The sequence below is a fragment of the Erithacus rubecula genome, assembly GCF_903797595.1.
Source record: "Erithacus rubecula genome assembly, chromosome: 3".
Lineage (NCBI taxonomy): Eukaryota > Metazoa > Chordata > Aves > Passeriformes > Muscicapidae > Erithacus > Erithacus rubecula.
This window is the reverse complement of record NC_136689.1, coordinates 56995931-57023663: the sequence shown is the minus strand read 5'-3', so window position 1 is coordinate 57023663 and position 27733 is coordinate 56995931. Positions and strand designations below refer to the sequence as shown.

At 42.6% G+C, this 27733-nt stretch overlaps 1 protein-coding gene across 1 annotated transcript in view; it reads left to right on the top strand.

Annotated features, from left to right (window-relative positions):
* Positions 1-21002, top strand: part of NFATC1 (nuclear factor of activated T cells 1) — a 105013-nt gene extending 84011 nt beyond the window's left edge. The window contains 1 exon segment of the mRNA XM_079300629.1: positions 18447-21002. Within this exon segment, the coding sequence (XP_079156755.1) occupies positions 18447-18496 (50 nt within the window). The 3' untranslated portion in view covers positions 18497-21002.
* Positions 21003-27733: the final 6731 nt, after the last annotated feature.

Genomic DNA, 27733 nt, shown 5'->3' with positions numbered 1-27733 from the left:
TCTTAAAGTTTCAGACTTCGAGTATGGCTGTGAAACTACCTGATGGTGTAATTAGAGTGAAAGAAGGCCTGAGAAAAAGAGAAATGAAAGGAGGGTTAAATATAATATCCCCATTAAAAAAAAAAAAAAAAAAAAAAAAAAAAAGCGCATAGATGAATTCTGGAAGAAGAGGGGAAAGGATGAGTGTGGGTGTGAGAGAGAGGAATTTGTCTAAAAGTGAAATGGTACAAATGAGTAAAATGAGTAGATAGAGCCCAGGATTTGACTGCCATGGAAAAGGGTGTCTAAAGAATATCTCACTTTGCCCCAAAATAATTTTAGAATAGAGAAAAATGAGAGGAGATGATGAAATGAGCATTGTGATCCTTAAACTTTCATAGATCCAAGGAGAGAGGGTATAGAAGCCTTTCTGTCTATGTTGATCTGCAGTGAGATGGCTGCATTGTCTGCAGGTGGGCAGCTCCCCTGGGGCAGGACCTTCAAATAATCCTATAGTTTATTTCTGTCTATAGACAGATTTTAGACAGGTTTTCTAAGGGGCAAGGAAAGGGCTTCAGTACCACTGAGTGGTGAAAGCTCCCATAGGGAGACCAAAAACCCTCAGAAATATGGTGAAAATTTAGGGGGTGGGAAGTTGTCTTTAAATAAATATAGTCCCATCACCTGAACTTAAAGAGAATTTTCATATCACTTCTAAGAATTAAGGTGTAACAGTAAAAATAAGAAAAATAGCAATAAATTGTCCATTGATTTTTCCCCAGTTGGAAACTACCCAGAAAAAATAGTGCTAATAGGAGTAGAAGTGGTCAGGCCCTGACAAGGTAGTTGAGGACTTGTAAAAGCTCACTTTCAAAGATACACAACTGAAGAATAAAACAGGAAATCCCCTTACTTTGCAACTTCTGAAAGATGGCATTCTAGTTATGTTTAGGATATGATCCAAGGGCCATGGAAATTTTTTCCTTCAACTTCTATGGATGTTCTAAAACAGGATGTGTTAAATCAGGGAAAATAATAACAGACTCTCAAGTAAATTAACTGAAGATTCACAACAGATTATGAATCACTATATTAAAGAATCAATTAGAGTCAGCTATTTGCATAAAGGCAGAGTGGTAGCAAAAGAAATTTTGAACTAGAAAAAAATCGGAACATCTGCTGAAATTTCCAAAGCTATATTTAATATTATCTTAGGAAAAGCACCTGGACCGAATGGTGTATCATCAAAAATTTTTAAGTGTTTCCAGACCAAAATCACTTGGATACTTCTGAAAAAAAAATCATCTGCTAAAGTAAAATAGAAAACTCCTCTTTAATCCCTTCCAGTGAATTTTGTCATGGGGAACATCACCATCTTAAACCAGAGCACCTTCTGCTGCCATTAACTACTTTGCTGGAACCAAGACCTGCCCTTGCATAACAGTACCATTAGCTAACTGTGGGGTAAACTTTATTATTATAAGGAATATTTTGGATTCAAACACTCAGCACAGAGGAGTGTATGAAAAGTGAGCGGACTTTGATAGAGATGCCAGATTTCCTGCCAAGAAATCTACAAATGGATGGACCTTTTCTTTAGTTGTTAGATGAATATTCAGGGAAAAAATCTGCTTTTGAAATTTGCAGCAAACAGACTGTCATTTATTTTAGTGAAGAAGGGGGTAAGATACAGGTCTGTCTACATCTCATGGTGTGAGTTGTGACCCTAACAATGTTTGGTCAGCCAGCCAGAGGTCAGCCAGATGTATACTTGATGTTTCAGGGTTATTGTTATGGTTTCTCTGATAATAAAATCTAGATTTCTGCAGCAACCAACACGATTTCTCTGCTGTCAGTTAAGAACCTGCTTCAGGGAGGAGCTGGCAGATGCCTGTGATGCCAGATGAGGCTGTATCATGCTTTCTGTTGTGCATGATCCCCTGAGGGACGTGGCCACCACCTCCCTGTGCCTATTTTTGGAAAAATATCTGTGTTCAGAAAGTTGTCTGAAGACGGATTTACATTTCATATAAAAAACTTTCATTGGGGGAAGCACCACTGAAGGGGGAAAGCCCCACGTCTTGTGACACTAGAATGATTATAAGAATTCTTCGCTGAGATGTGTAGGTGGGAATATTTCTCATAATATGGAAAAGACATCTAGATTTTACATTGCTGCTGCTAAATGAAAATCTTATGAATGGGAGAACTTACCTCTGGGTATCTTTAATAGAGGCAACTGGAGTAAGTCAGCATAGATCCATCTAATTGTAGTGCACCTGCTCTCATTTCTACCTGTTCAGACCCAAAGCCAATTTATTTAAGAATTAATGTACTGTCTGCAGGGACAATTCTTCTAGCTATGTCCTTACTTGAGATTACCTTGCTTTTAAGTGCTGACAGACATTTCTGTGTATCTTTTTCTTTTCCTTTGCAAACTTTTATTTCTGTTATGTATCTGTGTCTCACATGCCAATGGAAATCAGGAAAGGAAATTAATTTATATGAATGGACTTCATAAACTTCATGATTTACCAGTAATGAAATCCGGGTTTGCAGAATGAGAAATAATAGGGCTTTTCCAAAATATCTTAATCCTTGGCTATGATTAGTGGCATAAAATGAACCATTCTTTCCTACGTGTCTAAAGTCCAAGTTGTGCTCCATGTGATATTCTTTCCAGTCTCATGTCAGTAAATAATTGCCATGCTGCTCTTTAGACTGTCTCTGACCTTCGGTATGCTCCCTTTTCTTGAACAAAAGTCGGGAATTGTTGCAGATTGATCTCCTACTGTGATCTGATCTAGTCTAGTGTGGAAGGAAAGCTCATTAATCCTACTCCCAAATTCCTTATCCAGATTACTATAAGCATATGCTCTGTAAGCATACGTAATGCAGCACAGCCATAACAGAGCTTAAAACAGGATTAGGCAATGCCTCGTATTTTCTAACTACTTCTACTTGTACAGGAATATAAACTCACTCTTTTTGCATTGTCAAGGGTGACTTTTAACAAACAAAAAGGTTTAGCTAGTTTCAGTTTTATGATTTTTTTGCCAGAGTATTGTCTAGCCTGTCTGAACTTGGCCAGTTTGTTTAATTACCTGAATATGAACCAAATATGGTTCGTATCTTAAGGAGCCTCTTTTGAGGATGGGAAGAACCAAATACTTTAACATGATCTTGTTTTAACAACTAAAAATTAGCAGCTGTACTGTGTACTCACATGACGCAAAGATTTTTAGTTCTAGAGAAACAGTTTAAAATCTAGAAAAGAAAAACTACATGTTGCTACTAGAACTCTGTGCATGGTTTTCTGCTATTCCTTAGAAAGTGGGTAGGGCTCTAGGATCAGTCTGTACCCACAGTGCATGTAAGCATATGCTCTAAAACCAACATGCTGAAGTAAATACAGAAATGTGCTTGTCCTGTTTGAGTGGTGGCAATCAGAATTAAGCGTGCTGACCTCAGGGAAGCCTTGCATGCTTCAAAATTCAAGCAAAATAAGAGAACACATCTATTTGCCTCTCTTGCATATCAGCATTAAAACGTATCAAATGGTGTTTTGGGAATAATGAACAAAATGGAGTGTTTACAGTACAGTGACTGGTATTTTTTCCGGCCGAGCCATCAGACCAGTGCATTGCGTATTTGCAGACTACCTTTGCAGATGTCTGTCTGTGCTTAATAAGAACTTGATGCAAAGCTCAATGAAGCGAGTAGGAATTCTTCAATTGTCTCCTGCACTTTTTGTATCAAGCTCCAATTCACAATCACAATAACCTTCACTTAATACTCTTTTAAAAAGTCCTACATTGAAAAGAAATAATGCATGAAAATCTCTAATATTGGGTGAAAATTTCAGGACCCAAAACTTGATGCAGACACAAGTTATAGCTCCCAGAGTAACTGTAGAAACACATTAATATGTTAAGGTTAATGACACATACAATAACCTGAAATGCTGCCTGCATTTCACTGACTGGCAGTGTTTCAAGCGCACTCATTTTGGTTGTTTGGATGTGCTGATATTTAAAGCAATGTTTGGGTTGGTTGCAAGGGATCTCAAGGAGATCTCAGTGTGTTCTTGCACACTCAGTGGTGTGTAAGGATATTTTGTATGAGTGCACCATGTCTATTTCTGTCCCCCTTTATGCCAGTAGGACTGAGACATTCTTCTCCTGGAGTAGTTCTCGTATAAGGTCCCTTTGTGGGACCATTTTAGAAGTCTCTTGAGTGACCACTCATCCATGGGGTCTGTAATGTGACAATGACAGCACTGCACTGTGTGTTCTCCATGGAAAACAATGTAATTTCAACAAGTTTCCATTTTCTGTGATGTTTTTCTCTAAAGAGGGGGCCTTCTGTATGTGTACAAAGATTTCTGTTGCAGCTCTCCATAGATAGCCATGCCAAAGAGAAAGCATGAAAGCTTCTAGGGCAGGACATTCATCCTCACTTATCTGGCCCTCAGAGACATTAGCTAATCAAGGCATGATACTCCATACAATAGGACAAGTGCAGTAAAGCTACCTCTGTTATCCCAGCAAACATGAAGACTTATCATTCCCATGGCCATTTTACAGGATTTGTTTGCTTCTGACAACAACAGCCGCAGCCTATGGTGCTATCAACTCCAACAATGAATCTGATGCTGGCTCTCTGTGTTATCGTCTCCCTAATAAGTCTTTTTTTTTTTCTTCTTTTTTTTTTTTTTTTTGTTCCCACCCCATTTGTGAGAATTTCTCCCCTGGAGCTCTTCTCTATCAGGCCCCTGCAGCTGCTGTTATTTTAGATATGGCAGGAAGTAGGTATTGGAAAACAGTGAGAGCTCACAGCACTCAGAAAAATCTAGAAATTCCTCTGATTTACCCCAGGCTCTGGCTCCAATCAAAGCTGGTTGAAAAGAGAAAATGAAAAGTGAGAGGGGGGGAAGTTGACAGAGGGAAAGGCCCAAGCAGACAACTGAGTCTGGGCTGTGTGTGCTGGGGAGGAGAGTTTCAGCCGTCACCTCCTGCGGGGTACCAGGGGGATGCTCCACATGGCCATGTGGCATGGGGAGTGCTTGGCTGGGAGCAGCATTCCATGGCAGAGCTGGGGCTGCCACCCTCTCCAACAGTCAAGAAAACCCCTTCTTGCCTCCCCAGGGACTTGTGTTTCTCGTCCCTTTTTCATGTGTTCCCCCTCACATGTCCGGTGGGTGTCTGAAGCAGATCAGCTTCCCATCCAGCAGCTCCTGTAAATGCTTTTAGCAGTGCTTACCAAGGGGCACCAGCCAAAGACACTGTTGGAAAGTCACTGGAACAGGAAACTTACATCACTACCATTATTATTATTATTATTATTATTATTATTATTATTATTATTATTATTACAACCATTGTTTTTAAAATTTTAATTTACAGACAGGATACTTCTTAATCTGCTCAGCAAAGACATTTTAGTCGCTCTGAGTACCTTTAAAATCAGGCTGACTTTGGAGATGACTTTTGAAAGAAAAGAAAGAAAAAGCTATAAAGAAAAACACCTCCAAACAGTTCATCCAGCAAGCAGTTTAGAGAAGAAGACACCACCACCCCCATACACACAGATGCGTGCAGAAAAATTGCTAGCTTTAGGACTGATTTTAGTAAATAAACTGTCCCCTTTGACACAGCAGATAAGGAGGAAGATGTCCACCCACAGACATCTCACACTATTAGCAATCTAGTTAACATCTGTAAATGTTTTAAGGAAAGAAATTACACTTTGAGACATTTCTTTTTTAATTATAGGCTCCAGATGAGATTTGTTAGAGCAGGGAAATGTATCCCATAGCGACTGATGTCAATAGCAAGCAGTCCCTAAAGCCAGCCAGGATTGGGAAAGCCATGCTGTTTGCTGCTCTTGGCACTGCTCCCTGCTTTCACAATGTCAAAGTTAGAACCGCCTTTATGTGCACTTTCCATTTTTTTTTTTCCACAGTAGCTGTTGCCAGCAAGCTGTAAACTACCGTATATCACTCAGATTTAAGAACCTAAACTTTAAAACAAATTAAACTCTTGTTGACATTGTAGTAAAAATCAGAATCGAACTGAACAGCTCAGTAAAACTGCACTTCAATTATTTTATGGATTTAAGATTGTTTTCTAGGATTCCCAGACTCCCAATACAGTGAAGTTATTTCCTCTTGGCAGATGTCTGGAAAAAAAATTCATTGAATGGATAAAATCATGTGGCAGACACCAGGTTGAAGCCTAAAGGGAGGAAATGGTGTCTCCCCAGCACCTGTAAATATTTGCTCTGTGTCTTGACTGGGAGAGCCTTCCGTCCATGCTTTGAAAAAAGCTTTTCAACGTTTTTATTTTGTGAGTTTTTAAGGAAATAGAATTTTCATCTGTCAAAACCCAGTTTCTAACTAGGTGTTTATGTGGGTTTGAATGAGAATGACAAGCACAGATCTGACCCACCCTTTAGAGCCACATCCAAGCCCAGGTACATGCATGCAGCGCACCAGTGCTCCCAGTCCCTGGCCTCTGCTTATCTTTCATTTCCCTACTTAGCAGTTAATATTGGGTATTCTTTTTATAATTCTCTCTTCTTTTTTTTCTATTCTACAAAATGGAAACAAAGATTTCCATCTGATTAATTGCCAGCTTTCCATTCTTTTTAATGTTTCCTCTCAAAGCAGTTCAGAATGAAGGTATTTCAGAAATGTGTGTAGACGGAAGTTACAGGAGATAGTAATTTGTTTCATGGAACTGTGTTTTACAAAAGGTGTGGTCCACCAGAAGGGCTGTTATGTGGCACAAACAGCAATCAATTTGAGCAGCCTTTCATCAAAACCTTTGTTGCACTTTTTTCTTTTATCTCATCAGTGGAATGTCCTTGATGTCCCCAGAAGTCCAGAGTGAAAAACATTCGGTTCACAGGGTCTTCAGCAAGGGCTGGCCCTTGCTGGGTTGCTCTTGTTGCAAGGACACTTCTGAAGAGAGATGTTGCACATCTGCATGCCCACAGCTGGGTCCTGTGGTCTGAGCACTCCAGGGAGTAGAGGACCTGCCTGCCCCTTCAAGCAATCTGTAGTTGTGTGGATTTTCCAAACCTCCATGCGTTCACCTCCTGCTCTGAATAAGCTGATTTGACCTGACTAAATCTCATGAAAGCAGCCAGTTTTCTTCATTGAAGCATTATTAAATTTTTAAAGCTCCTCTTGAATTACTGTTAAAGTTCTTCCACTCATTTTGTTGCCTGGAGCACCTCTCAAAAGTGCAGGCCAACTCCTGCTGGAGTTTGGATGTGCTGGGCCATGGAAGCACACTGTCATTTTGCAGCTATTGAGAAGCAAGGGTTTTGAAGTCCAGGTACTTAAAAAGAGGCAGAGAAGAAGCCTGATGCATATTGTAGTGATTGTTTGGAAAGTCTAATGCAAACATTTTTAATAAAATTTCAGGTCCTTAAGTGTGTTTGAGAGATGAGTGTTGTACACCTGCTCTCAAGTGCCTTTTTCCTAGTTCTCTAGTGCTGACTGCAGGTTTGCAGTACTTCGTTCTGGGGGCAGAATAAATTTTCTCTCTAGTTGGGAGCACTGAGCATCAGCAGGGTTCTTGTGTCAAGCACTGAGCTGCAAGGGGGAAGGTTTTGTCGTCCCTGGAAGACCAGCTGTGATTCTTACTGAATTCTTACAACTGCATGTGGTAATTTTACTGTTGCCATTGCTCTGTCAGTCCAGCCAAAGTTTGAGCCATTCTGTAGCTAGGCACAGCGTGTGGGAGAGGAGAAAAGAGTAAAATACATTTTGTCATGTTTGCAGCTCTGTCACACTGGGATCACGTACAAATAAGAGTATTCTTCCAGCTGCTATAATCTGAGATACTTGCTGTAGGTGGTTTTAGCATCCAAGGAGTGCTGGAATCCAGGAACAGTCTGGGTGCAGTTGTTTTCCCTGCCACGTCTCCACACTGGGGACAGCATCCACTGACACCCTGGGGGTTTCCACATCATGGCCCAAGCTGCACTGGAGTGTCTCCAACGTGAGTCCACTTAAATCAGCCTTTGGATCAAAGCTTTCTAGCCAAACTGGATGGGGGTTTCATTATAAAAAGGTCTGTCCCTAGTTGAGGTGGTACAAAGCCAATGCAAGTTCCATTAAGAGCTGCCAGTGCTCTTGTCCAAAGAGGACATGAACTTCTCTTTGTACTGCTGTGTTCTCCAGCAATAGATGCTGCCGTGGCTGAAATGAAATTCTGTGGCATTTCTTACAGCTCACATTATGGTAGTTACCAGGTCATCATGCCAAAAGCAAATTTATTGTGTGACAGCTTTATTGCATCCATTTTTTGCCAGCTCTTTGCAGTTCAGATTCCCAGAGCCAGCCCAGGTTCTTGCCCACTGCTGCAGATTAGCAGCTGTGTTCCATCACCTAAGAATTTTCCCCAGCTAGCATGACCTTTCCCAGCCTAGTCCCCATCAGGCTCATAGGTGGATTTCTTTTCCCTTATCAAGCTCATAAAAATTTTATTAGCCCCACCCAACCTTTCTCTTCCATTCAGCAGCATGTGGCCACTCACTGAGTCACTTCATGGTTATGAAGGTTACCAAACAAGGCTCAGCCTCCACACAGACAAGGCACAGATGTGTCCCAGCAGTGGCCAGCTGCTGTGTCATAGGCACATTGTGTATGGTCTACACAGAGGTATCCTCTTTTTTTGTCCCTGCCTAGGTGCCCTCTTTCCTGGGTGATGCAAATAATGGCACTGATCTTTTCTGTTTGGCATGCACTTGACTGATTAAAAGGGCTGTAAGGGAAAGAGATGTTCATATGGTGATGATTATAGGGCAAGTTGGGTCAATTAAAAGAAAAAAACAACAACAAAAAAACAACCAAATGCTTCTTTCTCAGAAACAGATCATGTGTAGACCCTGTTTTAACCTATCTCCAGGACATTTCCATTCTTGAGACCATGTTACTCCTGCTCAAGTCCATCAGACTTTGAGGCTGGTTGAGTGGAAGAAGAGTAAAGTCTCTTGGCCTTTCTCTACCCATGGAAGAAAAAGGCCACTCAGCAGATACTGCTGTGTGACCTGAGGTGCTTCTTTCTTTCCTCCATTTGTTGTTTCTTTGCTTTACTGGATATACCCAGCTGCACACAAGCTGTTTTTTTATGAACAGCAGTGGAAGGTGGCTCATTTTGGAGGATTCCAGAGGATCACTACAGGCCACACTATTATTACATAAAGTCAATTAAAGAGCATACATGCACATCCCATTGATTTGATTTAGAACTAACGAAAGCTTCAGTAATGTGCAATTACAAGAAACTTAATGACCCCTTTATATTGAATGCAACTTCTGTGGCACCTAATATGCTTTGATGAATTGCTCATTATGTGCAATGTTGGAAAAGCTTCTAAAAAGATTAATAATTGTATAATCGATAGAGGAATTCAGCTTTATTTGGCTTTTTTTAAACTCTGAAATCAGTAAGCCATAGAGATTATGGACCTTCTCTTGCTCTCTTTTTTCCCTCCTGCACACCTAGATGTTGGTTTTTTTTTCTAGAGCTAATCTGTCACTTTTCCAGCATGTGGAGCAAATCCCTCTCTTATGTTATGTAGAAAGGTCTGGCCTGATTCAGATGGCTGTGTGAGGTGTGTGTTAAAGGTTGGTGTCAGCTGCCTGCAGAAACCACCAGTGTTCAGCTGGGTGCCTGCACTTGGGATGCTCCTTTGGCAGGGCATGAAGTCTCCAAGTAGCAGCAGTCAGCATCAAGCTCAGAGCTTTGTGACATGGTCCAGTCCTACTCCCCCTCTCTCATTCACTGCTGGTGAATCTTGGAAGCTGACAGCCCTTGGGACCATCAGGTGGGCTTTAACCTTGCTTTTCTAGCCATAGGATACTTTGAGAGCCTCATGTCTCAAGTGTCATCCATGCTTCAGTTGACAACTAGTTGTGAGGTACAGCAAACCTTGAGAGATGGGATCAGGAATATGAAAGTAAAAAGACAAAAAAAGGAAGTTTCATTTCAGTGACATTCACGATTTAACACTGCCAGAGATGCCTGGAGGCTAGAAAAATAGGCAAATGCATGATTGCTTAAAATTTGTTTCTAGTCTTGTCATGCTTCAGGGCACGACTCATGAGTGCTGCATGCCAGGGTCTGACAGCACTGCTTCACTGCTGGGCACTAGATTGAAAAGAAGAACTCTTCACCAGGACCAATTGGCATTACAGTATTGCTTGTGACAGGGAAAATTCTTGTTGTCTGTGGCAAAGGGGTGCATGGTCTTCCTTACTCCTTCTGGGCTGGTACCCACAAAGCTTCCACCAGTGCTGACCTCAGGTTTTGGCTGCCTGAGGTAACATTTGTGTAGTTTATCATGTGGAAATTCTGTGTAAAATGTAAAATATGTCTGTTTTGTTTCCCTTACAGATGCTCTTAGGAACGTAAACACATCATTTTGGTTAAAATGTGGTTTATTTGTTCATTGCCCAGCCTTACCCTCACACGTGTGTGTATGTGTGTGTCAGATGAGGCTTGCATCATACTGGGGCAGATCCTGCAGCCTCTGCGCAGCCCAAATCCCCGTCTCCCCCGGCAAGGTTGGCCTCAGTGAGGGCTGCCTGAAATTCCTCTGGAGTCTCTGATGCTTTGGCAAAAAGGGCAAATCAGATAGAGTGAAGCCATCATCAAGCTAAGAGTAAAACAAGCTGAAGTTTAGACTCTAGTGTATTAGAAATCACTGCAGCTCTGCTGGTTCCTGCGCTAATTTCCAGCAGCCGCGGAATTCATCCCTAAGTGTTTGCAGAGCAGGAGACGCAGGGCGTTTCCAGGGCTGCATATGGGAGGGATGAAAAAAAAAATCAAAACCCAGAAATCTTGGTGTGATAGGATGGGACTCATTTAGTCTGGGCACCTGTTCAAGAGCCCCAGTTAAATTGCTGCAGCACAGTGCTGTCATCACACTACATGGAACCTTTCCCATTAGCCCTCCGCAGTGCAGCCACCCTGGGAGACTTGGAGTTGTCAAACTAAAAAAGGCAGAGGGTAGAGCAGGTAGGAAAACGAGTGGTAATGGCTGTCATGCACAACAATACCTTCCTTGGTGCCAAGCTGACGTTCTTATGGGAGGATCATGTTTTATTAAAACCTGCTACTTGTTGTCGCTCACTTGCTCCACTGTCCTATTCGCTGTCTCCAAAAATAGCATGCCCTGTGGTAGTGGCCTATTATGATTAAACAGATAAAAATAAGTTTAAGGTTTAAACACATCCAGGACACCTGAGGTAATACAAGATCTGACTTCTTTATGGAACGTGTGAAGTTATATTTTCCACTGCTTCACAAGACTTGTTTTGTTTGGTTTTTAATTCAGTAAGCTTTCATGTGATCTATAGTTTTGCATTACAGTCTGGCACCTCAGAAATTTATATCACTGTTTTCTGATGTTTTGCCTCACTCACAGGACAATACTTACTAGCTTTGGAAAAAGAGTTTCTGTAAGAAAAAACTAATGTTTTCTGTGATTGAGTAACAATTCTATGTTGTTTGTTGCAGCTTTCATATGTCAAAAAGTAGTGATGCTTATTAATAGTGAGGAAATGATAAAAACTGTAGAATTTTAGTCATGGATGGTTTATACCAGGAGCTTAATTTTTTAGTCACTGTATATATTCATCCATATTTAGCCATTTTTCTCTTAAAATAAAATCTCTACATGGAGATAAGAAAAAAATCTTTCCTTCTGTATTTCGGCTTCCTCTGCATTCATTTGCAACTTTGAATTCCTCTCCAGTGATTCTAATATGTGGCATTTCATCTAAAAAAAGGGTGTGTGAGAGCACAGAAGCCTGATGGAGCAAGATAAGGCATCACTGCTGGTGGAAAAAATCCGAGGGCAATAATTATAGGTAGCAAAGTGAACGTCACACTACAAAGCATTGCTACAGGTAGCCTGGTGTCAGTGTCAGACTCATGCAGTCACTCCAGAGCTGTGTGTCCCCAGCTCTCTTTGTGTGCTGAGTAGTGACAGCAGAAATTCAGAGCACTTGTGGGTACATCCACGCTGTGTAATGAGCTGTGTGGAGAGATCCCTGGGTGTCACTGTAATTGTACCCACGTAGGGCTTGACCTGAGCTAGTGAGTTCTGCCAGGAGGCAAAAACAATGAGCCAAACCAAGGCAGTTTTGCTTTCAGGAATGCTACTTGCTTCTGGAGGTTGCTCAGACCTTCCAGAGAGACCTTCTGGAGGCTGTGACACCGAAGCTGTGCAGTCTGCCCAGCATCAAGCACCATCCCAATGAGGTCTGCAGTCATGCATCGTGATGCTTGTGCAGTTACAGCACCTGAAGGGTGGAGCGTTGCTGTCCGGACACGGCAGAATCGGAGCGCGATTTACCGCAGGCTTTCCGCACACGTGGCTTGAAAGGTGCAGCTGGTCTTACTTGTATTTTCCACGCCATGAGAACCAGTCAGAGCAGGCTGCATTTGTTCGTTTTCATCAAGAGAGCGTTACGGAATCTCAGCCTCTTGTCTTCAGTTCTGCTCCATGCTGGAGACAGTGGTCCCCAGCAGACACTGGTGGACGTGAAATAACAAGCAAAGGTTGGTCAGGCAGCTTGGATAGAAACTTCATGTGACCCTGCATGCCTGGATGTCTTGGAACATGCCGTGTGGTGCTTTCTATTGATAAGGAAACCAAAAAACATCCTGAAGAAGCTGAATTGATGTCATTGCTATTTACAGGGCAACAGGGGCATATGAATCACAAGGTGTCAGCTCAATGTAAAACCTGAGTGTCCTTTTGCCTAAATTCTTATCACACCTCTCTGTCTATTAAAAAAGAGTGAAGAGCCAAAAAGCTCACTTGTGGAAGAGAAGAATGCATCATAAAGGGGCACAATAGTAAGTACAACCTAGAGTTCCACTACTTGTGCAAGCCTTTCTGGGCTCCTGCTTAGACATGGATTGAAGTTGTGGGAACCATGGTCTTTGACTTCCACATCTATGACAGGACAGCAACTTCACCCAGCCAGAAACTGGAGACCTAATGTTACTACTTGCAAAGTGAAAAGGGTTGAGATTTGTTTTTGGACTGATACTATTCACACAAAACTGTAGACTCAGCTCTTTATAATTGTGAGTTGGACAATGGCTCTCAGCTCACTTCCCATCTTTTCAGACTCTTGGGGGAACATTCACCTTTAGGAGTATGAAGTCTTCCAGACTCTCTTATTTGTATCCCCTAAAAGCTCCCCAGTTGGGGAAACCCTGTGCAGTGCCCTCTCCCAGCTCCCTGCACCACCATAACTTCTTTGCTCTGAGTGGAATCAGTGTCTGGGCTGGAAGGCAGAACTTTGTCTCTGAGGAACAGGGATTTTATTTAAACACAAGGCCACATTGTCATCCATATTAGTAGTTGGATGCAAGGAAAGCAGAAATCTACAGAAATTTAAAGTCTTGCCAGTTGATGGAATCCATGTACAGCTACCAAATGTTAAAAATATTACATTTCCTATGAAGTTCACATCTATATATGGAACCCACATTTGTACCAGATATATCTGGTTGTCCTGTTCTGTGCAGGAACCCAAACTGGTTCATCAGTAAGACACTGATTTTGCTAATTAGTAAAGCAAAAATTTCCATTGCAAGGGCATTTCAAAGCAAAATTAAATACAAGAGGAAAAAACTCCTTATTAAACTAAAATGTGGGGTAACAGCTCACCACATCCTGCTACTGTGGCATCTGCTGTTTAGCAAAGGAAAGGTTCCTCTTTCAAAAGCCTTGACAGGTAGAGAGGTCACATGTTACCTGCATTTCTCAGCATTATTATTTTTTTACTTTTCTGTCAGTGGAAAAACTGAACATGACAATGGAAAATACCAGTTGAGAGAAGGCATTGTGGGGAACTGTAGGTGTTAGCTATGAAAGCGACAGTGGCCTCCCCCACCAAAGCCAGCAGAAAAACAGTGAAAAAAAAATCTGATGACAAAGGCACTGTAAATCATAGTACTCAGCTGTTTGGACTGATAGGGATCAACCTGGTGCTTTAAGGGAAGTGTTGTGCTTCTCTAGGCATTGAAGATTAATCATCTTGCATGCTATCCCAGATCTGCTGCCAATCTGCATGTAGGGCCTGCCATGAGCTGATAATCATTTCAATCTCACCTATCCTGGCTGTAAAATGGGTCTTTGTTTGTACTCAGGTTTATGTTGTTTTAAAAATGAGTGCAAAGCCATCACAACCTTTCTTTGAAGAATGTTGTGCTTATTCAAAACCCAACTACTCCTGGAATGGTACTGCAGACATGAATGGATGTGTATCCAAGCAGCTGGGGAATCAAAGACCAGCATTTGCTTCAGGACTGAAACTCAAACCTGGGCCAAAATACTGCTTGCACTGAATACTGCAGTTCTGTGGACCATGCACAATCCTCTTGTAATAGTAGCAGGCTTATAAGCCAAAACTTGAGCATTCAAGACTGCAACCAGCCAATTCTCCTTAGCTTTATAATAAATATTTTGTTACAAATGTGGGAGCCAAGAGAAAAATGCCAATTATTTTATCTGCGTGATCGGATCTTGCCTCTCTGGAAAGTTCTGCATTGGTCCTATAGGATCAAGTGGAGTACTGAGGGTACCAAAGGGATAGATGGCAAAGGAGATAGGGAACAGGCAACAGACAGCTCCTTTATTTGAAATATGAATTAAATTTACAAGGAACAAATTTAAAACAGAAAAAAACAAAATACTTTTTCCACCCTCTCATCAGTACACTGCAGAACCCATTGCTACAGGAAACTGTGAAGGCCAAAACAGGTTCAGAAGGTTATTAGAAAACTTAATGGAAGAAAGTTCATCAAAGTTCATTAGAAGCAAGGATGCAGACCTCTGGCTCACGAAGTCCTCCAGCAGAGCAAAGATGTGCCAGAGAAAGCACCACTGGGACTGTGCTGGTTCTTATGCTCTTTCCCAAAGAACTGACAGGAGTGGTAGTTGTAGCACTGATGTGGATGGGCACACAGGATGCTGCAGCAGTACCATACTTCCATAACAGAGGTTTGATTTGCTATTGGGAAGGACAGTCTTGGGCCAGCCTACAAAAAGATGGATATTTTCTTGCCAAACAAAAGAAAAATCAGTTTGGGGTCAAACAAAGCAGTCCAAAACATTCCATTTGATGCAAAATGAAACATTTCTTAGCAAAAAAAAAATGTTAACATGTTTTTGATTATTAAAAAAAAGCAAATTTTCCAGAAATCAGAAATAAAAGATGTGGGGAGAAATTTCTGATTTCCAGAAATCAGAAGTAAAAAATGTCCTCGTGGGAGTGCTGGACCATGCAGTTAGGGGTAACAGGGAGCATCCTTCTAGCCAAACCCAGCAAGCATCACCCAGCACACTTCAAATGTGCTTGCCTCCTGGTTTTCCCCCATTCCCACCCACCAGAGGGTTTTGCTTGCAGCCTCAGGTGTCTGGGCAGGCAGTGAGGGAAAGCCCGCTCGAACCACACTTCCCCTTTCATCTCTGCTAGCTGCCGCTGCAGGGTCAGCTCTGCTGCCACGTATCCCCCACCTGGGCCTTTTGTGTGCACCCTTGTCCTTCTCTGTAGGTTTTTTCCACTGCATTATTTGGAATATTTTGCCTTTTTGACACTGCAGTGGGTAAAGGGGAAACAGCAAATGAAATAGTGAAATAAAGAGAGCTGTGACTGAGCCACACTGTTCACACACCTCTGTGGAGGAAAGAGATGTTGACTGTCCTCTTGGTGGTTTTGGACCTGTTTGATTGTGATGTCCAGTGGCAATGGATGCACTTGGGCTGAGGTTCAGCTGTCTCCCAAGTCCTTGGTGACATTGTCTAGTGACTGTTGTTGTTCTGCTGCCAGATGCTGTTGCATGAGGACACCAGGCTTACTCATCAAGGTAGCAGAAGTCCACTGCTCTTAAGAAATATAAAATAAAAACAAGCAATAAGCTGCTGTGAGTCAGTAACAAAATACAAGTGATTTCAGCTGGGGACAAATTGATTTGGCTACTGAGAGATGTAGAGAGTGTGACTCAAGGAGCACCACGGTGTCATGTCCTGAGCCAAGGCAGGTGGGCTCCCAGCTGAAAGGAAAAGTTGTGTCATATCTGGAGTAAGACGTGTCCTACAGCTTGTAGGGATGACAGAGGATCAACTGAGGGTACCTGCAGTGATGGGAAGGGGCAGCATCTTGAGTGCCTAAGCCGGTTTTGGAGATGGACCTTCATCTCAGATGATGAGGTTTCTTCCAAAATACCTTTGCTGCATGCTTTAATAGGGGAAAGCATGAGCTGGCAGGATGAGGCTGTTGCTTTTGAAATTTTCCCTGGAAGAATAAAGCCAGAGTAACTCAGCAAGTGCTACAGCATTAGTCAGAGATTTGAGATGCTTTGGTGCTAATCCTGACTAAGATAGGGAGGCCCTTCACATTTCCACCTCCCTGTCTGCATGAAATAGCAGTGATGTTTATGTTCACATTTTACAGAACCACTGTGGAGATTCGTTGTTTAATGTTTCTGAGCAGTAAGTAACTGTACAAAGAGTGAGGATAGCCCTGATTAGTATCTTAATTTTATTTGATTTAACAGAAGCTTTGAGGGATAGTTAGCAAAACTGTGATGCTGCCTGGCTGGTAGGAGGATTTGTTTTCATTGTCACATAAAACAGGAAGGTATCACCATGTGGTTTTGTGCAGACCAGAGAGTGCCTTGAGAAGTGCATCACAGGAGTGATCTTTGCAAAAGCATCATGGCAGAATCATTCCACAGAAGCGTGCTGTTTGCAGTCAAGGCAGAGACTCAGTCCCTAAAACTCTCTGGAGTCTGGCCACATGGAAATGGGGTGGCACTTCTGGCTGGGTTTAGAGGTGTGCAGAGCTGCCTTTGCCTCAGTGCAGGGCTTGCCACTTGAGTTTCTTTTTGCTGCTTGGTAATATTAAAGATGAACTCCACAGCACTCTGAAGAGGAAGAAGTGCTTTGTCTTTTCACAGCTTATTCCATACTTCTTAGTTTGCTGCTGTAAATAGATGGTTACAAATGCAACTGATATTTCCTCCCTAAAGTATGGTGTGTGTATCCATTGGTAGAATTGGTTTTGGTGGCCAGGACCTGTGACACAAATCCTGACTGATTCATGTTCTGCAATTACTAAGTGGGCAATAGGTCTGCAGGGGAAAAAAAAAAAAAAAACAGCCATAAAAGCCAACACCAAACGTACCCAACTAATTGCTTCAGGAAGCTGGTTTTACAGAGGCTTGGTCTTTTCCAGTAAACACATGAAGTTATCTGGATTACTATGAAGAGCAGCCCACAAGGGAAGGAAAATGCAGGCTTTTCTGTGGTGCTTCCATGACGTGGGCACATGTTTCCCAGTCCTGGCAATTTTAGGGAAACTCAGAAGCAGTGGTAGCCCCGTTGATGGCATTTTGTCTATCTCCGTGTAAATCAGGTGGTGGCAGTTGCTGTAGGGAGGTGGAGTGGAAATAAAAGGGATGTTGTGTAGTCCACTGTTGATGACCTTTGCCAGGTTCAGTCATTTCCTGTCCATCTGCCAAAAATCACATGGACATAATTGGAGTGTGGGAAACTGTATTGCCTGATGATCTTCAGGGGAGGGGGGAAAAGAAAGAAAGAAGACTTGTGAATAAAGAAAACAACACTTTATCAGTGGAGATGCAGTTTGACTGGCTGATGCTGAGATAGCAGACCTTGTTTATTCTCTCTTCTGACTCTTGCCAGGAAAAGTTTTGTACGTTTGTTTGTCCCTCTCATCTGTTTGTGTGGATAGAAGTAAAGAGTGTGGATAGAAGTAGAGTGCATGTCCATGTGTGTTGGTCACCACGATGGGAGGGTGTATATTTAACCATGTTACCAGCTCCAGGGAATGGGCAAGCATGCAGCAGTTCCCTCTCTTTTTTTTTGCCTCTAGTATCAACCCACAGTGGAAAAAATCAGCATGTGAAGTTGTATTCTATCTAGGCATTGCAGCTGCACATACCCAGGTTCAGTGACTGGCAGCTTTCTGCCACCAGTACCTACCATGGCTAACATACTTTCCAACCATCTCTCTTTGTGGAAAAAGTAGATTATTCTAGCATCTCCTGTGGTCCTTTTGACTTTACATTTCTGAAGGCAGTTCTAGAGCAATTGAAATGTTTTATCTGTAACCAATTTGAAATGTTAAGTGTGTTTGATGCAGTCAAGGATCCAGGATGCTGCTGATTTTGTGATGCCTGGTTTTCTGTGGTATTCAGCATGTTAATAACCTTGGTTAATCCTGCTGGGTTTGCACTGTGATCAGCCTGTACAAGCTACCTGGTGATGTCCCACTTGCTGTTCAGAGTTGTACTGAAGCTGTCAAGGAACAAGTGCGAGTTCAGGGGGGTTGTGGACTGAAGACAACTGCCTGCAGCAGCAGGATGCTAATCAATTCCTTTTCTTGTCTTCTTTCTTTGCAGTAAACGAAATTATAAGGAATGACCTTTCCAGTACCAATGTCCACTCATAGCTTTCAGTGTGGGCCTGGTATGAAACACACACTTTTGACTTGGCTGGCACGTCACCTCAAGTCGGGAGATGCCGAATGAACTGAAGACGTTGCCTGGTACCACTCTGATCTTCCACCTTAATGAATGTCAGGAACTGAAGATTTACCTCTTGCTTACAAAGAAGTAGCTCCTCAACTTCAACTGATGAAACAGCTTTTTTTGAAGAAATTCATCTCAAAAGAGAGAAGAGGGAGTGCGCTCCAAGACAGCGCATTTTGTGGGACAAAACTAGGAAACTCAGCAAAATCTGAGAGCTTCTTCCCATTGCTGATCCTTTTGGCATGGCACCGCTGGAATACAGCCCTGGAAGTGCCTTATTTTACCAGGTTGTGGCATCAGGGCATTTTTAATAAGCTTTGAATTCGCTACCATTAAAAGTGTTGGTAGGTGCAGCAACTCTAGAGCTTGAATTCTGGAGAGTGATACTGGAAAAAAGCATAGGACTCTGCAGCAGAGTAGGGAGAGCAATCCCCACTCCAGTAAGACACGTTTATGAATTCCAGAATTTCCTCAGCTTTTCCTCTGCTGTAATGTACAGCCTATTGCCTTATTCTCAGTGCATTTCAAAAGCCTCCTGATTCATCATCATCTCAGCTTTCTTTTGCATTTTGCCTTTATTACGTGCTAATGAATCATAGGGTTGGTAGTAGTAGCATGGTAAGATTTTGATTTTGATCCGGCTTCTGTCATAGCACAAGTGAGTTGAATAGCACAAACTAAAAAAGGTTGATGGACAAAAAATTGAAATCTATCTTTTACATGATAGATGAATGTGTATGCATGTACATACATACTAGTATATATGCATATATTTATATATGACAAATGATATAGATGATTGCCTAGTAAGGGCACTGAATTTAGCAATAATTTCAACTTCTGAGAATGCATTTCAAATCCACAGCAAATATTTCAGCTACTTCCTTTGAGGGTTTGTTGCACCTAAAGCAGGTATGCATTTTCTTTCCTCACGCAGTTAAGCAAGCACTTTAGATAGGCAAGAAGGATGCATACAAGATACATGTTATTTACCAAATGTCAGAATATGAGTTATAGTAACTGTAAATACCATTATGGAAGAGTGTAAAATATTTGTTCAGTTATAATGTTATTATTCCGCAGAAGCCTTATAACCCTCTGCTACATGTATGGAAAGGGATGTTACCAAAAACCCACCTCGGTTTCTTTCACATTTGGCGCTGTATAGTGTGTTTTCAGATTAGCTAATGTTCCTAGAGCTACAGGTAGGCATGTAGTGTAGCCTTCAACATTGTATTTTTTACAATCAACCGCTTATTATATAACTAGCAACAACCTATTACTTCACATAACCAAAAAATATTAAAAAAAAAATAAAAACGAAGCTTAAGTAAAATAGCATGACTAAATTAAAAATGTTTAACATTAATATTGTGCCTTAGGAATCTGTGCCCCCTCCTGGAAACACATCCGAACTACACCCCCCGAGCTGGGGTGGCTCCTTAACCCCAATGCAATGAAGACTGAACAGGTTTCACAAAAAGGTGAAATCCAACTAAGTGTTTTAAAACATTCTTCTGTATAATTATGTCTTACTTTCTTTAGGGGAAAAAAAAAAATGAAAGCCATATTTGTCACATTTGCACATTACTGTGAAGACATGAGAATATAATATGGCTCTATGTACATAATATGCTGTTACTGGTCCTTATAATAGTTTGTTATTCCTCACCTGTTTAATCCCAATTATTTACCCTGTATTTAGCATTGTAGATGTTGCATGAAACGTTTCTTATAGATTGCCATATGGAAAGTTAAAAAGCTCGACAGATGTCAGCTTGACTTGTAGCTAGAAAATAGAACTAATAAAGCAAAATGTTTTGCTGGAAGCTAGTCTTAGAGTGGTTCATTTTATGTTATCTTGAAAAATCTTCTTTTCTCATATGAAATAGCATTTTTACATTATATACATATGTGTCTCCATCTCTTCTATATGAAGCTGCTTGCATCCTGCTAACATAACCATCTTAGTATGGAAGCAAAGTCTTTTGTCAACAGGCTCCATTTCCCTACTGCATTTAAAGACATTGCTCCCAAGAAGAGGAAATTATATATTATATAATCCTCGGATTTTATTCTCTCATTATTTCAGAAATGTCAATAAACTGTGCATGAAGGAGTCTCTGATTATGCCAAAGCATTTTTTTATTCATATACTAAATATCTTGGGTGAGGCTTTAACTGTGTGGGACAATGCACACACACACACACAGAGGCACATTTCAGCAGTAATTTTAGCAAAGTTTTCAAATGTATGGTTTGGCTACCTTGCAGCTCCTTCATTCTGATTTTTACTTTCCTCTTTAAGCTATTTTGGAAAAAAAGAAATACCCCAACCTGTTACTTTTAAGCCTGGATAATGGAAGATTATGCATCTGTTGTATATGTATTCATAAAATAAAAACGAAATCAGAAATATTTCCTGTATGAGACTGCTATCTTGTTTCTGTACATGTGTTATGGTTGTTGCTGTCAGTTTAGGAAAATGGTTTTCATCAACCTTTTTGAAAACAAAGCAAAACCAAAAAGCCACAACACTCTGAACTTGGAGCGTAGGTAGGTTCAAAAATAGGTACATTCAAAAATACCTTTGCCAAGGATGATTCTGACTATTACAAAGAACCCTTTGGATGAATTGTAAGTGGTGAAACAAGCTACCTTATTGATTGTGCAACAAAGTAAAAGGCATCTGTGGCATTGCTTGGACAACAGTTTCTTTCCCCCTCTCTGGAACTATTTCTGAAACTTATAGGTTGCCAAGAGGAAGCTTGGCCTTCAGTGCAGTAGATAGAGGAGATATTTTTATTAGGCTGGAGGTTTTGGTAGCTCTGAGAGAAAAGGGCTGGCCATGGGCTAGCAGGAGGGGATTTCTGGCTAGCAGCTGCTTATGTTGTGATGGGTGAATCTATCAGTATGACGTGTCCTGCTCCCTGAACCTCCTCACTGCTCTGCCCCAGAGGAGAAGGGACAACAGGAGGGTGTCAGCTTAGTCAAAGCTGGGCTGAGCACAGCTCTGGGCTGCTATCAGCTCATCATGTGGTGCCTCTGTATGTACCAGCACCTGACACCTGATGGGCCATGAAATGCTGACAAAACTTGAGCTGCTTCAATTTTTCAGGACCAAAGGCAAGTTGAAAAATATACAAGCATGCCTACCACAGTAGTTTGAGTTTACATAAGCTCTTATAAACCATTCAAAAGTTCCTCAAGGAGAAGCAAACACAAATATGCATTGAGATCTTTGTTGAAAGACCTTGCTCTGGCTTTCTCTTCCTTTAAATATCAAGTGTCACTCCCTGCTCAGTCCATCTCACCTGGCTTCCCTAGGGCTGGTACCCAACCCCTGGCCATTTAAACAGAAGGCAGATGCTCCAAGCCCTTCAAAATCCAGGTAGGGCCCAGCTCTTCAGAGCTTAGTCAAAGAATTCTTTCTCTGCTTCCCAGTCTGGACAGTGGAAATAGTGATATTTATGCCTCATGGACAGCATGAGCTATATGGTTGGGGAGGTTCCTGGAAAAAGGAAAACACTGAAAACTCAGTCACAAATTCTCCTGGAGACCATGACATTTTGTATCACAGCGAAATGTCACAAACTGAATTCATTCAAGCAAGGTACTTCAGTCGTTGTGTTACCTGGCTCCCTGTGAGCTTCCTTTCCCTCCCATTTCCACACAACCTTCACTCGAAGCACAGCAGACCCAAGCACAGCTACATTAACCACATCTTGACCAGACTTATCCAGGCAAAAAAATAACCTTCAGCAAACTCCTAACTGACTACTTTCATTCATAACCAAAGCAGAAGGTGAATCCCACACATCCATCTGGTACTGTTTGACTAAATAGCCTTGCTGGAGTCATGCCTTTGAGATTTTTCCTTTCCAGCTGAAAATGGCAAATTTTGAGGAGTTAAGTTTCTTGGACAGAGTTGTACAGCCTTGAAGCTAAGCTTTCCTTCACCATGTGTATAATTTTATTGCATTCATCACTGTAAATCTATTGAATTTGTCTCAGTAAAAATAAAACAAAATCCCCCTCATCAAGTACATTAGAGAGGAGTGTTAAGGTCAATGGCATAAAATCATTTTAGTTTCTGTAGCTCTTTTTCAAACATAGAGTCTAATTTTATGTCATAAGCAGTAATTGGATTGTTCATCAAGCTAAATTGAACCCTCTCTTCTCCACTTTTGCACACACTTGCCCAATATGGAGGTCAAGCTCTTGCCTGTTTAATTTGCCCATACAATTTCCTCTTTCTCAACAAGTTAATATTTTTCTTTTTTGCACTTCTTTCCAAAAAAGTAAAAATGTTTTGATATTCTTCAGGTAGCCAAATAATTTGTTCTAAGCAGATCAATTACAGATTCTCATACTGTTGGCTTGAATTTTAGGTTGTCCTTGAATCCAAAACTAGCTTTTTTTTGGCCATAGAGGCTGTCTTTTTGTACTGTGCAAACTTGTAGAGCTTTAACAATTCAAAGGGTTGTGTTTTCAGGATTTAAGACAACTGGTAGTGTACTTGGAACTTGCCATCACCCATGGGCACATTAGCAGCTGTCACTTAGGCTGAAAAATTGCTGACTGTAGTGCTTCCTTAGCTACTTTCAGGGACAGATAACCCACAAGCCACTCTTTGCAGATGTGGCAAATTCATTTTCAGTCATTTTAGGAAATCCCTTTTTTTTCAGCTTGGGGAGACTTTCCAACGATGCCGTCAGCATCAGTTTCCAGCACCTCTTCTGAATTAGTTTTGCACTCGGCTCTTGTACTCATCCTGTTTCCAGTGCTGCTGAGGGAGAGATTTTGGGTCCAGAGTAACAAAGCAAACACTGGCAGAGGGTACTGGTGGCAGAGCTGCAAAACCTCCAAGAGCACACATGGTGTGGGGTCCCAGAACTCAGTGTGATGGTGTTCCCATCCAGCCAGGGGACATTCCAAAAACACCAGCTTTGTGGTACTAGGGGGAGGAGAGACCTCTGGGCCTTGCCAGAAAATATTTCAGTGCATGTCATGAATCTTTTAACTGTAAAATCTGGGAGTTTTCTGGTCTGGTTTGTTTTGTTTTTTAATAGGAAAAATTACATTTCCTCCAACATGAAATAATTTACTCGACTTACTTTTTTGGGGTCCTTTTTTCTTTCATTTTCTACTTGGAAAATACAAACCACATATTATTTTGGATCGGGTTGATCCAGACTGCACCTTCTTTCCCACTCGCTGCCCTCCAAATCTCCGGGATGGGCTGCTTTCCCAGACAGCGGCTCCCCCTCCGCCCAAGCAGAGCCGCACAGGCGTCACATGTGCACTGCCTCTGCTCAATTTCTTGAACAGTTTCTTTGCAGGGAGCTCCTCATGGATCTTTCCGGCTTCCCTGGACCCTTTCCAGGGCTCCTGCCTGGGGCGAGCTAATCCAGCTCTCATCCTCATGGCAATCTCTTCTTTTTATTACATTTTTTTTTTTTTTTTTTTTTAATCAGAGATTTCTTGTACATTTTGTTTTGCAAAACAAATCAGCCCTGGTCAGATGACAACATTAAATTGAGCCCTTCTGGTGTAAATAATGAGTTACTCTATGCTTTTCCCCCACCCCCTGCACAGAGAGGCATTCCTCTGGTGCTGAACCCCGTGTGCCCAGCCAGCACATCACGATGGCTCCAGAGCTTCCAGAGAAGGCAGCAGGAGCCACAGCCTTTCCCACCCAGCACCATCAGCCAGGCAGGGAGGGGAGACCCACCACAGCTCAGCCCATGGGGCCCTGGCTGCATTGCCCCAGCAGGGCTCAGCGTGGGCTGAGAGCAGCCACAATTCAGCACACCTGTGGAAACAAACCCAGCGCGCCCCTGGGACGTGCCCCAGGGGGACCGTGCTGGCCAGAGCAATTGAAGTGGGTTTATGGTGCCTTCTCCACCCAGTAGCAGGGGCAGATGGGAGAAGGGGCTCCAGGGCCAAGGCTGAGCAGCAGAGGCAATGCGTGGGAAGGAGGGAGAACAAACTCTGCCTGACTTGCAGGATGAGTCTGCAGAGGTGGGTGTATGAAAACTCATCTATTTTCTTTAACTTTCCAATTGAGCAGTGTGGTCTGGGCAGAGGAGGTGTGGAAGGGGAATCCCAGGGCTCTTTCCCTGTCCCTCCTTGTCTTCAAGGGCAAAGTTCTCACACCAGGGAAGTGCCCCTGGGAGAAAGAGGCACTGAGTTTTTTCAAGTGTTCTCTGGTGCAACCCCTCCCATGACTGGTGACCCCAGCCCTGAAAATGACAACTAAGCATCTACATGAGCACAAGTGTAGGAGTTTCTGGTTTGGTTTTTCCTGCAGTGCATGTTGCCACTGACACTTTAGAAAGCCAGTTTCGAGAGAGGCAAGTGAGATGAGAAAACTCTCACTCACAGATTAGAAAGTCAGGGAAATTTCAGGGTTTAATCCATATAATGTGAAGAGGTGTGGCAGAGGGATGAGACAGCACTTTGGGGGCTGCTCCCCTTGAGCATGACAACAAAACACCTGGCTCATCCCAGAGCCACCCTCAAAACAGCTGATTGCTTGAACCTCCCTGTTATTAGGAGGAAATTCTTTGCTGTGAGGGTCATGTGGCACTGGAACAGATTGCCCAGAGAAGCTGTGGATGCCCCATCCATGGAAGTGTTCAAGGCCAGGTTGGATGAGGCCCTGAGCAACCTGGTCTAGTGGAAGATGTCCCTGCCCATGGTTTGGAATTTGTGACTAGATGATCTTTGAGGTCCCTTCCAACCCAAATCATTCCCTGATACAATAGCAACACTCTTCTTGCTTGTAAGCTGGCAGGCTCCTGAGACCTTTGTCAATGTCTGTAGGCACAGGGTGCCAGGGCATCTCTAGCAGTGATCCCAGCTTGCAGAAGGGTATGCTACTTTTATCAGATCAGCCCCTTGGTATTGCTGCCAGTGACCAAGAGGACCAGGACCACTGCATTAGCAGGATGTGTCTGTGCAGAAGGTTGTCCTGTAGTAAAGAGCATCATAAAGGCTTAGATCCAGCAAAAAAATGTTTAGTCTACCCCACCCTTTCTAAAATATGTGCGTGTACCAAATAGTGATAAAAGAAATAAAACTTGGTACTAAAAATAATAATGGAAAGTTATTGTTATATTTGTGGTTCCATTGCACATGATCTGTATGAGATTTATAAGTCTAAGGAGTCACTGGTTGACTAATAATGTTAAATAACTTCTTATATAACACGCGGTGTCCTTAAAGCATTCTTGTGGCTGAAGGATGTGCATTTTTGATGACTCAAGTGCACAGTCTGAGCTCTAAAGCAGTGGTCAAGCCTAGGAACAGCACATCACTCATCACTGTGACATACTGGTGCAGTGACTGACCCAAAGCCCCATTTCCTTTCCGGACAGCCGGCATTGAGGTGTGAAAAGCTGACGCATTTCAGTCCCCGTGCAGATTGCAGCGTGGCTTTGCAGTGTCACTTCCACCAGGCTGGCTGATGGAAAACACAGAAAGCTCTTTTCTTTTGAGGCAGATATGTATGAGTTTAATGTGTCTGAGCTGCTCAGCTTGAAAGGAAAGATGCTGAGGCAGCCTGGCCCTGGGGTTTGAGCTTTACGTAAAGCTGGTGTTCTGTCCTGACTCTTGCTGCTGCCTCAGTGGGGCCTCCCCAGTTTGAGGGTAGTTTCGGGGAGAGCACAGGGTACCTGTGTCTTTCTGCCAGTGCCAGGGACCTCTCCTGCCACTGGCTCCCTCAAACACACTCCTGATGCTGCTGAGCTCTTGCAGAACCACTGTGGACCCAGCAGCTGGCATGGTACTTGGTCAAAATCTTTGGAATCTTTTGGTTCAAGAAATCAAGACTTTAGTCTCTCTGGGCCTTTTCCATGCTCAAGAGGGCTGACTGCACATAAAGCCTCTCCTTTGCTAAACCCAGTGAGTCACGGGATGCAGCACTGGACTGCTCTGTGTGCAGGCTCTGAATGCCTTTGTTTCGTGCATTTCTCGTGCTTCGCAGCCGTGCTTCATAACCATGACGAGGAGCAACTTTAAGCCTCTGTGGTCACACATGCAGTTAATCTGGATTCTCAGCTGGGAGATAAGCCCAGTCAGTGCCTGGGGTTCCTCTCCTCCCGTCCCTGTAGCTTGGCAGGCAGACTCCCTCTGGCAAGGCAGCACATCCAGAGCTTCCCCCGCTCCCTGGCCGTGCTGTCAGCACTCTGCGTGCTGTGCATGCATCCCAGCGAGCTCCCGAGCATCCAGCCCCGGCAGCCTTGGACAGCAGAGGGGCTTTGAACCCCAAGGGGTCCCAGCTGCTGCTGGCACTGAAACCAGGCCTGCAGGATGGCAGCCACAGCGGGACACTCACTCATCCCTGAAGAGCTTTTTCAGCTCCTGGTTGCTCTGTAGCTGACTGATTGTGGCAGCTCAGTAAGCCCTGCTTACACAGGTTTTGCCTGCTGGATGCTCTTCCTCAACACTGACCTTGCACATGAGGATGGGAGAAGAGCAGTGTTTTCTCAGCTCTGTTTTCTGAATATCCACTTGATTTTGGTCAATGGGTTCAGTCAGTGCTCTGAAATAAGTGGAACCACACATCCCAGCAGTGCCATATTGTGTCTTGTAATGCAAGTTGCCACTGGAGACAATATCAGGAATAGTTTCAGCAAATGGGAATTTTCCAATTTTTATTTTTGTCTTTAAAATTTTGCATCATATAAAGAGCTAGCAAAAAAAAATTTAACTTCCAAGAGGAAAACACAGTCTCCTTCTTCAGCTGGCTGTATTGTTCAAATCTTTGATTATTTTCTTCTTTATGTGGACCAGCAGTTTTGCCCAGTTAAAAGGAACTGGACTGATTTTGATCTTCTACAAGTACGACTGTAGTTATTCCTGAATTATGCCAGAATAAGTGAGATCAGAGTTGGGCTCAAAATTCTGCTTCTCCAGAGCTTTATGATCAAAGTTATGTTGTGCAAGAAACAGAGAAAGGGTGAAGTGAACAGAAGACAATTAGCTTTATTGCAGTCCAGAGCTGTCCTACACACTTTGCCCTTTGGCTGCCTTGCAGAACGGAAAGCTCATGTGCCTCAGCCCCATCCTGGCTCTTTAAAGGAGGTGAAGTTGCATCACTTTCATCCCAGCTGATTTCAGAGAAGGTGAAGTTGCATCACCTTCATCCCAAC